We start from the raw sequence: 10,273 nt of genomic DNA on the forward strand, positions 1-10,273 counted from the left end.
TCAATTCACATATATAAAAGTCCTACAAACTTGCTATTCACACTTCGATAAAAAAAATTAAGCCACAAGTAAAATAGTTTGCAAAGGAGGCAAAAGACAAATTGTGTAGTTGCTGCAATCCTTTTGAATTTTTACAGTCGATTGATTTCGTAGCATTTATTAACCAAGCCTTAAACGTGAAGCATATTAAGAAATTTAGCTTACATGCTTTTAATAAAAGCGTTGTTTAGTGATGAATATACCGAGTTTTGAATATTCTAAATTGAAATTGTTGTATTAAATATATTAATTTAAGCTGATAGCAAAAAATAATTTATCTGTTAAGTTGTTTAAATAGAAAACTGTTACAACTATTTTAGATAACTAGAAATTCCATTTTATGACGATTTAATTGTTTTTTTAAACATTCAATAAAAGTTATTTATAGAGAAATATAAGTCAGAACAAATAACATGACAAAACTTTTGAAAAAAGTTGAAAAGAATTACTTTCAAATAAGTCTAAAACGAGAAATATTTGGCTTTTTAGAATATAAGTTAGTAATACTTTATTATAAAAACTAAATGTTATCAAAAAGTACTAAGGCAAAATTAAAAAATAATAAAAAATTTAAAACTAAATGTAAAAACCTTTTAAATCAACTATATTAATAGTTGAACTTTAAAATAATTCATAGACATAGCTTTTAGCGTAGGTACACCAATATAAGTTCACTTTGATATCTTAAAACAACATACAAGTGGTGTCAGTTATTAAACTTTAAAAAAATGTTAAACATTAAACTTTTAAACATCTCTAAAATCAAATAAACTACAAAGTATTTGTTGTTAGTTTTTACCAAACTATCTTTGAATTTTCAAAGTATAATATATTATCACTAAGTAAAGAAAATTTAAACTAAAAAAGTAGATAGTTAAAAAGAGTTACCGTACCAAATTTTGGTTTGGTATTAAATAAACGGATAAAAATAAACATGATTAGTAGCATTTTTATAGAACAAGCGACGGTCTAATAAACTTTAAATTGCTTTTTTTAGTTAAATATTTATTTATTACATACTTTTGTTCTTTAAAGTTAATAACAGTCTGATTTAAAAAAATTACTGCATTGTTAAATAAGAAACAGTATACAAAGGTTGTTGAAACAAATAACTGTTATTTCAGTAATCGACAGTTAAATTTAAGTAAACAACTCAATTAAAAATGTCAAAGTATGTTTTAACAGCTTTAGCTGGAGGTGTAGTATATGCAGGAATAAAACACTACATTAATGAAAGGTGTATTTTACTTTTGTACTACCTACAAATTACTACAAAAATTTAAGGAAATATTAAAAGCAATAGTAATTTTATTTAGCTTTATAGTTCTTAAAGTTATTTAGAAACATTTGAGACTTCACTTATGGTTTTGTTACAGTTTTTATAAACTGCAAAAAAGTACTTAAAATCCTACAAGTATTTTTTTATTTGTTTGATTAACAAAAATAATTTTTAGAATTATTTTAAAAATTTTCAATACTAAACTTATAAGTACACTTTTTTATTTATTTAATAATATGTTATCATTTTTAATAGAGCTAGATAATACATAGAAAAAAAAAAATTTTGAAGTATGTTATTTAGTTTTTGGGTAGAAAACTTAACTAACATTAAAGTTTTAAAATTGAAAAAAACCATCCAATTGTAAAAATACTAATTTATTTAAGCAATTTTTTTTATAGTAAAACACTCGATGACAATCAGCATGTGGTGATAGTAGGTGGCGGTTACGGAGGAATAAAACTTGCCAACAACTTGAAGGGAAAGGGAAGCTTCACTTTAATTGACCCAAAAGACTCGTTTCATCATAACATGGCTGCTCTTAGGTAAACACTTTTGTATATCAGAACTGAAATTTTAAAGTTTTTAAAAAATCTAAACTAATATAATTGGTATATGTTGACTTTTGGTCTATTAACAATACAAGTTTGTATATATTCAAGTAAAACGCTACAAAATGTTTTGTTTACTTAAACGTTTTTAAATAGGACTTTTCTTAAATAAAAACGCAGTATAAAAGCAAAAAGGTTCTACACATTGTAAAAACTTAAAATCAACTTGTATATAATTTTTAACTTATTTCAGTTGCTTTTATTTTTATCAACTATGAATAAAGTAAGTTAAGTATTTGTATATTTAAAAAAAATGTATAAGTCAAAATATTAAAAGTTAAGTAATAATTAGTTTGAGAGACACTTTAGCAAGCTAAAAATGCTACATAATTCCAGAAGTTTTAAGTTAAGTAGTTAAAACTTAAAATAAGGATTAACTATGAAAAAAAAAATATAAAAAATAAAGTTAGATCACAAAAAAACACCTATTAAACATCGTAATAAAAATTTTACAAAAAATATATTTATAGCTGATACAAATATAAACATAAAATTTATTTTTATGCACAGAGCTGCAACAGTTCCTGGATTTTATAGCAAAACTTTTATACCATACAAACCAACTTTTGGAGAAAACTTCAAACAAGCTGCTGTTAAAAGTATTGATGTGCTTAACAAAAACGTTATACTAAGTAATGATGTTAGTAAAAAAAGAGTTAACATCAGTAAATCTGGTATTTTCAAAACGTACTTATTGTTGAAGTGATTAAATTAATCTTTTTAATTGTGACTATTCTTTTTTAACAACTTACGTTATTTATCATAAAATATTAGGTTTTTGTCTCAATATTTAACTTATCATTGGTTTAAAATGTTTTCATACAAAAAGTTCTCTCAATAAAACATTATATAATTTAAGCAGAATCAGGCTTTATTTTTTTTTAATTTGCTAAGAAAAATACCGAGCAAACAAGCGGTTTCTGACAAGCAAAACTTTTTCCAGGAATGCGTACCCTACACCGAGCTAGTCATCGCCACTGGTTCCGGAGGACCGTTTCCGGGCAAGTGCGACTCGCTCGAGTGCTCTTCCTCCAAGCTGGCTCAGCTGTACAAAGATTTCACGTGCGAGGTGCAGAAAGCGGAAGAAATTGTGATCGTCGGAGGAGGAGCGGTCGGCGTTGAAATGAGTGGGGAAATACGCGACTCGTTTCCTGATAAGAAGGTTTTTGAACTGAAACTCAACATTGTTTATTGCTTAAGATTTTAGTACTAGGAAAATAAACTGAAATCTATTCAAAGAAGTGAACCATTTAATTTTTACTTCAATGAAAATGAATGTGTGTACTCTGAACCGAAATTTCTAGATTTGTTTGTTTTTTAAATAGCAGCAAGTAAAAGTAGAGTTAGATATTAGTACGAAACTAATTTGCTGTAAAAATGTCTGTTTATAGAAACTTTCAGCTTATTATTTAATACTTATTTTATTGTTTATTTTGTAGTTAAATTTATAAAACGAAAGTTGTAATAAAACGTTGAAGTCAAACCAAGTAGGAACAATAAACTCTTAGACATATACTTTAGATAGTTGATAATGACAAAACTTAACACTTATGATTAACATTTAGCATTAACTACTTACATAATTTAAAAATATTATAGTGGTTACAAATAACTTTTTTGTCTGCCTTAAGGCACTTTAAACTACTTTTATAAATATTTAAATAAATTTTCGCGCCAAAAACCTTAATTAAATGAAGAATATGTGCATAAAGCATCAATTTTGAAACACGAGTGTGAAGTTAGCTTGAATAATTTTTTTTAAAATTGTCCAAACCCTTAGAAAATAAGAGCTTTTTTATCAATTTTTACTTAGCTCAAATTTAAAAAAAAAAAAAAATATTTTTTTTTCTTTTAATATTCATATTTATTAGCAACTAAATTTTTTTTACACTTATTTTTTTCCAACTGTTAATATTTTGTACTATTTAGCCTTATTCTAGAATTCCTAATTCCGGAATAAGGCCAAACAGTACGAAGTATGAGTTTTGTTATCGATTTTTACTTAGCTCGAATAGCCAGAATTAGGAATTCTAGAATAAGGCTAAATAGAACAAAATATTTACAGTTGGAAAAACAAAGTGTTAAAAAAAAATTTATTTGCTAATAAATATGAATATTAAAAGAAAAAAGGATTTTTTTTTAAATTCGAGCTAAGTAAAAATTGATTAAAAAAACTCTTTTTTTCTAAGGGGCCCCACACTAAAAGTCAAGCCCCAATCGAATGGATTTTTTTCAAATATTTAAGACAAAGGACTGCTCTCTAAAATAAAAATAAAAATTTTTATTTAGCTATTAAGATAAGGAAAATAATTTGATCTAAAGTTTGGACATTTAAAAATAATTTATTCAAGCTAACTTCACACTCGTTTTTGAAACACGTCTGTTTTATCTAATAAATACTTTGTTCTATTTTGTTTTTAAAGTGTAGAGCTTTATTTACTAACGTAAATATAGTACAGCTTATTATTTGAAACTAAACATTACATAAATGAAATATAAATATTAAAATTAAAAGTTATTTGAATACATTTGAATTAAAATCTTTAACAAAAGTATATTTAAAACAGTTAGTTTTTTGTTCAAGGGTTATTAGATTAAATTATACTATCTATTATTTTATCTTAGCTTCAGTTTCAAGATTGTTAATTATAATTGCTACAGTTAGCTTGTATAAAGTAAAACTTGAGTTTATTTTGACAAAACCTGATATTGTTTGCAAAATTCTTAAATTTAGAATAATATCATAGATTACTATTCTACATGGAGGTAAAGACATTGTGAATTCAACGTTAGAAGAAAAGGCGCGAGCTAACATTATGGAAAAACTGAAAGAAAAGAAAATTGATGTATTGTTTGGTAATAATAAAAATATAAAAAAGCTGCTTAGAATTAAAATAGTTATCTTGAGAAATATTAATTCAAAACTTTAATAACTTTGAAGTATAATGTATTCGAATTCTTTAAACTTTTGTTTTATTTCTTAAATCCTTCGTAATAAAAATAATAAGAAGCAGTTTAAATTGAAAAAAATTTAGAGGCGATTAGAAAAAGTTTGTAATTTATTTAGAAGGGAAATAAATAATTTTTTTATCTCTAGGTGAAAAAGTTACCAACATGTGTGATATAGAACTTAACAAAACTAAAAGTAACATACAAGTTGAAACTTCAAGTGGAAAAGTGTTAAAAGCGGATCTAGTTATTCCTTGCTTTGGTTCTTCTACTAACACTTCAGCGTATTCAAATTCATTAAGTTTAAACTTGTTATTACTTCTTTACTTTTGTATTTACTTTTACGATAACAAATTTAGTTTAATTATATAAAATTTAAAAAATTCCAAAAAAAAGTTAAAGTTCTGTTTTTTGTAAACTTTAGCTATTTTTTAAAAAGTTAAAAATTAACGTTTAATGTTTAATATTACTTGACATTAAAAGCCATTACGCCTTAAGTTTTTTTAAAACTTATTTCAAACTATACAGTTTCGTTGAAACATGAATGATTGATTGATATTTTACTTAATAGTCTGTTACATTTCAATATTGAGATAACGCATATTTTAACGCACCATTGAATTTTTGCTCTTTCGAAATAACTTATAAAAACTAGCCTGGTTTCTTCCATGCGGTTTGAATTTATTATAACTGAGCTGTTTGCTATTCACATTTACTTTTGTCCGTATGTAAACAAACTTTTTCTATAGTGGATTGCTATATGTTGTGTTGTATTGTGTAAAATATTTTTAAGTATGATTTTTTTTCAAGTTGATTAACTATTCAACAAAAAATTGCATATAAGTTTCTTTTTTAAAACACAGGTGAGTCAATGAATAAATGCGGTCAATTAAAAGTAAATGAATTTCTTCAAGTTGAAGGTTACAATGACATTTTTGCAATTGGTGATTGCAACAACTTCGATGTTAGTAAATTTTTCTTAGTTGTATTTTGTTATCCTAAAAGTTTTAAAACAAAAGTTTTAAAGTAAAAACAGTCTTTTACAACTTAATTTTGGTTACATTAGACTGGTTATTTTTAATCGTATAAAGTATAAATAGCAATGTTTAAAGTAGCTTCTATAATAAATTATTCAAGGTATAAATATATAAATCAGGGATCGGTATTGTTATGTAACTCGCGGGCCAATACTCCTAGAAAAAATTGCTCGCGGGCCGCACTACTTAGAAAAAAACCTTTGAGGGCCGCATTTATTTAAAAAAGTTCTAGTAATCCGTAGAAAAATATCATTTTAGATTAAAAATATGATAAATTAAACAATTTTAGAGCACTAATAAAAAGTGTTAATTGAATTAAGAGCCTAACTGTAAGTTTTTATTACAAAATCTTTAATATCTATTGTTTTTAAGACCTATACTTTTGGTTGAAAAGGAGCTCGCGGGCCGCAAATTTTGACTTTTAGGGCCGCAGTTTGCCGACCCCTGATCTAAATGAACAAAAACAAAAGTTAAAATACTTCATTAAAGGTAACAAAACTGGCACTAGAAGCTCAAATGCAGAGTGATAAAACTTTTCAAAATCTGGTTCATATAGGAAGGAAAGAAAGTTTAGACCCCTACAAAAAAGGTTCAAGCTATTATCTTTTAACTTTAGTTTTATTAAAAAAAAGTAATAATAAGTTGAAGCTTTAAGCATATTATTTTACTTAATAAAAAAAGTCTTGTTAATTTTTTATTTTTATAAAACGAATGAGTTATTGGTGTTTTGTTAATTAAAAATGTTAAACAACTAAAAATATTTTCAGTTCAATCTTGGAAAATATTACTAGATTTGTTTAAAAGTTATAAAATATTTATAAGCAATAAAACAACAAATTAACAAAAATGCAATCTAAATAAAATGTTTTTAAATAAAGCGTATTTAAAATTTCTTTTACAGAAAAAACTTGTGTACAAAACGTTTTGAAACTACAAAAAGCTATAATCTCAATTTAAGTGTTTTCCACAGACACATTTAGGATGGTGGTTCCAATTGGCCGTGATGGCGGAGTTTGCCAGAACGGCAAAATGGTCATGGGCGACTTCTTGGCGAGAAAAATAAAAGCTGAGGACGTTTTTGTGTCAAAGATGTGGAAGGATATGAGCCAAACACAACCCAAAAATTAACTTTAGGGATATTTTTAATTTACTTATCTGATGCAAATAACGTAAGGATTTATATCTTTAAACTTTTTATTTCAAATTCAATTTTATTTAAAAAAACATTCCATGTAAATATTGACTACCTTAATTGATGTTGAGATAATATTTCAAAAAGCTTTTGTATCAAGTAGTAATAAGTATGTTTTCTGTACGCCTATCAATTGCTTATAGTTAAAACACAATGGCTTTTGTATATAAGAGTTAATTAGTTATGTATGTTGAAATTTTAAGACAAAAAAAAAAGTTGTTAAAATAGCTTTAGTAATTGTATTATTTATTGTCGTTATTTAACAATGCATTAATAGTCGTTTTTTCGTGAATTCTTGTTAATATCTTACAACTTTTAAGTCTACCCAAAGAAAAACGGTATACTTGTTACACAGCACAAGTTTTATGGTTTTATTTAAAAAAAAAAGCCTTTATACGTTATAAACATGTTTTTAATATTAAGAAAATACGTTCAAATTAGTTTTAAGATTAGTAAAATTAAATCTATAAATGTTGTTTTTTATTATTCATACTAAAGAATAAGATAAAAGAAACAACAACTAGCTAACTAATACATACAGATTATATGAAAAAATTCAGTACATAAGGTTTTAGTTTGCCAGAATTTGTATGTTAGGAGGCGTAAAAAAACTGTTTTGGTATATTATCTTATCTGTTTTAAACCTTGACAATTTTTATGACATAACTAGAAATTATTTTACAATTGTATTTATAGCTTACTTAAAAGGAACTGGTTATGTAAGCATGTTCAGTAAATTTAATCTATCAGAGGTCAAATATACTGTTGTACTATTCATAATTTAGTTAACAGATAAACATAAGGATTAGAAGTTTAAGTATTTGTTTTTTTTTGTTCTATTCAAAATTAAACTTCTAGTCTTTTTATTGTTTTGTTTATAAACGAAAGTGTTACTAATCAAGTTATATAGATTAAAAAGTTAAAAAATAAAATTATTAAATTTAATTTTACAATAGACTAAAACAATTACTGTCAGTCAGTACTCAAAATACATACATTGTTAGTTTTAATTCTTATTTTTGTAATGATTTCAAAGTAGTGCCACTTCTAAAAAATACTTTTTTTGCCTTAATAGTAGTAACAAATACTTTGTAAACTTCATTATAGTATATACATTAAAATATCTGTATATCTTTTTAATAAGAATTGATAAACAACGAGATCTAAATATAAAAAAAAAGTTTAAATATCTTTTTCAATTTTGAAAATAGAAGCATAAAGTTTATGATTATAAAATTCAAAAACGGTCAAAGAAACTAGACGTATTATAGAAATACTTTAAACTTCTATAAGAAAAGTATCAGTCAAGATCCAAAATGTTTATTGATAAAAAAATGCTTATGTAAGTAATATTAAACTTTTACATTTTTATTTTTTTTAGAACATTAAAGTAATGTACATGCATTTAATAATGTTCAAAGAATTATATTTGCTAATAATTTTTCTTGGTAGAGATTCAAACGAAAAAAATTCCGTTGAACTTAACAAGGAAATTTTTGAAACAGTTAACTTATTGAACTGACGTATGTTTCTCTGTGTTAAACTAGTAGCACAGTTCCACCATGTACAGTTTATGAACATTAGATATTATGACGGTTGCCACTGGTTTTTGAGAAATTTCTTCCAGGTTTTTGAAAGTACATGCTTTTGGGTCTATTTTTAGTTTAAAGTAGAAAACAGTGTTAAATAGTAACCCAATATTGAAAAAAGACTGTAAAGCTACTTTAAATGTGTTTTTTATTAAAAATAAATTCTCGATGATGAAAATTTTTTTTAAATTCTGTATAATAGATTTTTCGTGTCAAATCAAAATTTACTACTTAACATGTAAAAATTGTTTTAAACCCTAGGTTTATCAGTGATTTTTGTTCAAAATTTCTCAAATTTAATTTTTTTTCTAGCCTAAATTGTCAAATTTCTAGTTTTGTGGCAACCTTGTATTATACAATCAATTATAACACTCTAGTTGTATCTCATAAATTTTTGTTAATCATATTTTTAAGAAAATACACCTACTACTTTCAACTACTATTTTTCAAAGTTATTATGTTCTTAAACGATCAAATAAAAAGTTTGGTTGGTATAAAAAGGTATTTTGTTCATCTTAAGTATAACAAAAGAAAGAAGAAAAACGTTACAACCTGTAATTAAGCAAAAATATTAACAGTATAACTTTACTTATTTAACTTTAAATAAATTAATTTTTACTTTAAATTAGTTAAAAAACAAGTTTTAGCTTTAGCTACTAACACTGTTTTATTTAAAAAAAACTTATTCAAATATTACTGTTATTTTCGAAATCTATTTTAACTCATTTTTTTATTACATATTACATTAACTAGGATAGTTTTAAATTTATACATTATTAAAGCCTGAGCATTTAGAAAACTTTAAATTAGTATTCATTTATAGTAAGTTACACAAATAAATTTACTATTTTCAATAAATAAAACACACATTGTTCAATTATTGAAAGTACAAAAATTTATTTATGAGACAAAATGATAGTGCTTTTCGATATACATACATATATTATTACGTTTAGTAGAACAATTGTTTAACTTCTATCCTAACTATTTAAATTTCTAAGTTTTGTCTATAGTACTTACGATAAAACATTGTACAAGTCGATATAAATGTTCTTATTTTGAAATCCGTGAAACAATAAAATGCACATTTTGGTGAAAATAAAACTAACATTAGTTTACTATAACGTTAAAAAAAAGTTTCAAAAAAGTAGTATTGTTTATTTAGCTTTAAAACACTTTAGTTCAGAAAAATTATATACATACTTTAATTTCGAAATACTAGTTTAATCGAAAATACAAATTAAACTAAAGTGAACGAGAAAATTCAATGTCTAAAACATTTGAAAAACTAAAAAAATTCAAATTAAGTTTGCTCAAACATAAAAAAGTTATCGTTCGATATTGAACATCATAAAAATCAAGACAAGGTTTAAAGCTATGAGTAGCAAGCAAAACTACTTGTGGTTTATTTTTATCAGTAATAGAAAATCGTTAATAAGTTCGAGAATTGAGCAAATTCCCTCAAGAGACGACAGAACTTTCTGGAAAACAGCTTCTCTCCCCAAAGCGTCTGATCGCATCAGCCTCATCAAGTTAATAGAAACCGATCTGAGTTTGGTGGCTGTTGTTTCAAGGCT

The 10,273-nt window shown here is 24.8% G+C and overlaps 1 protein-coding gene across 2 annotated transcripts; it reads left to right on the top strand.

Annotated features, from left to right (window-relative positions):
* Nucleotides 1-430: 430 nt before the first annotated feature.
* On the top strand, nt 431-7,859 carry LOC145834440 (ferroptosis suppressor protein 1-like). Of its 2 annotated transcripts, none has more exons than XM_082941870.1 (9): nt 431-535; nt 1,720-1,863; nt 2,440-2,569; nt 2,873-3,091; nt 4,677-4,785; nt 5,027-5,179; nt 5,742-5,842; nt 6,405-6,504; nt 6,886-7,859. In XM_082941870.1, the coding sequence occupies exons 1-9, from the start codon at nt 453-455 to the stop codon at nt 7,041-7,043; spliced, it is 1,197 nt and encodes a 398-aa protein (XP_082797996.1). In that variant the 5' UTR covers nt 431-452; the 3' UTR covers nt 7,044-7,859. The 2 variants fall into 2 exon arrangements, with proteins under 2 accessions (XP_082797996.1, XP_082797997.1); XM_082941871.1 differs by lacking the exon at nt 431-535 and adding an exon at nt 1,163-1,276.
* Nucleotides 7,860-10,273: the final 2,414 nt, after the last annotated feature.

This window comes from Thalia democratica, chromosome 4, assembly GCF_965202585.1.
Source record: "Thalia democratica chromosome 4, ktThaDemo2.hap1.1, whole genome shotgun sequence".
Taxonomy (NCBI): domain Eukaryota; kingdom Metazoa; phylum Chordata; class Thaliacea; order Salpida; family Salpidae; genus Thalia; species Thalia democratica.

Coding starts and splice junctions, on each gene's coding strand:
- LOC145834440 (XM_082941870.1), top strand. CDS start 453: ATGACAAAACTTTTGAAAAAAGTTGAAAAGAATTACTTTCAAATAAGT. Junction 3,092..4,676: donor ACTCGTTTCCTGATAAGAAG/GTTTTTGAACTG, acceptor ATAATATCATAG/ATTACTATTCTACATGGAGG. Junction 5,180..5,741: donor AGCGTATTCAAATTCATTAA/GTTTAAACTTGT, acceptor TTTAAAACACAG/GTGAGTCAATGAATAAATGC.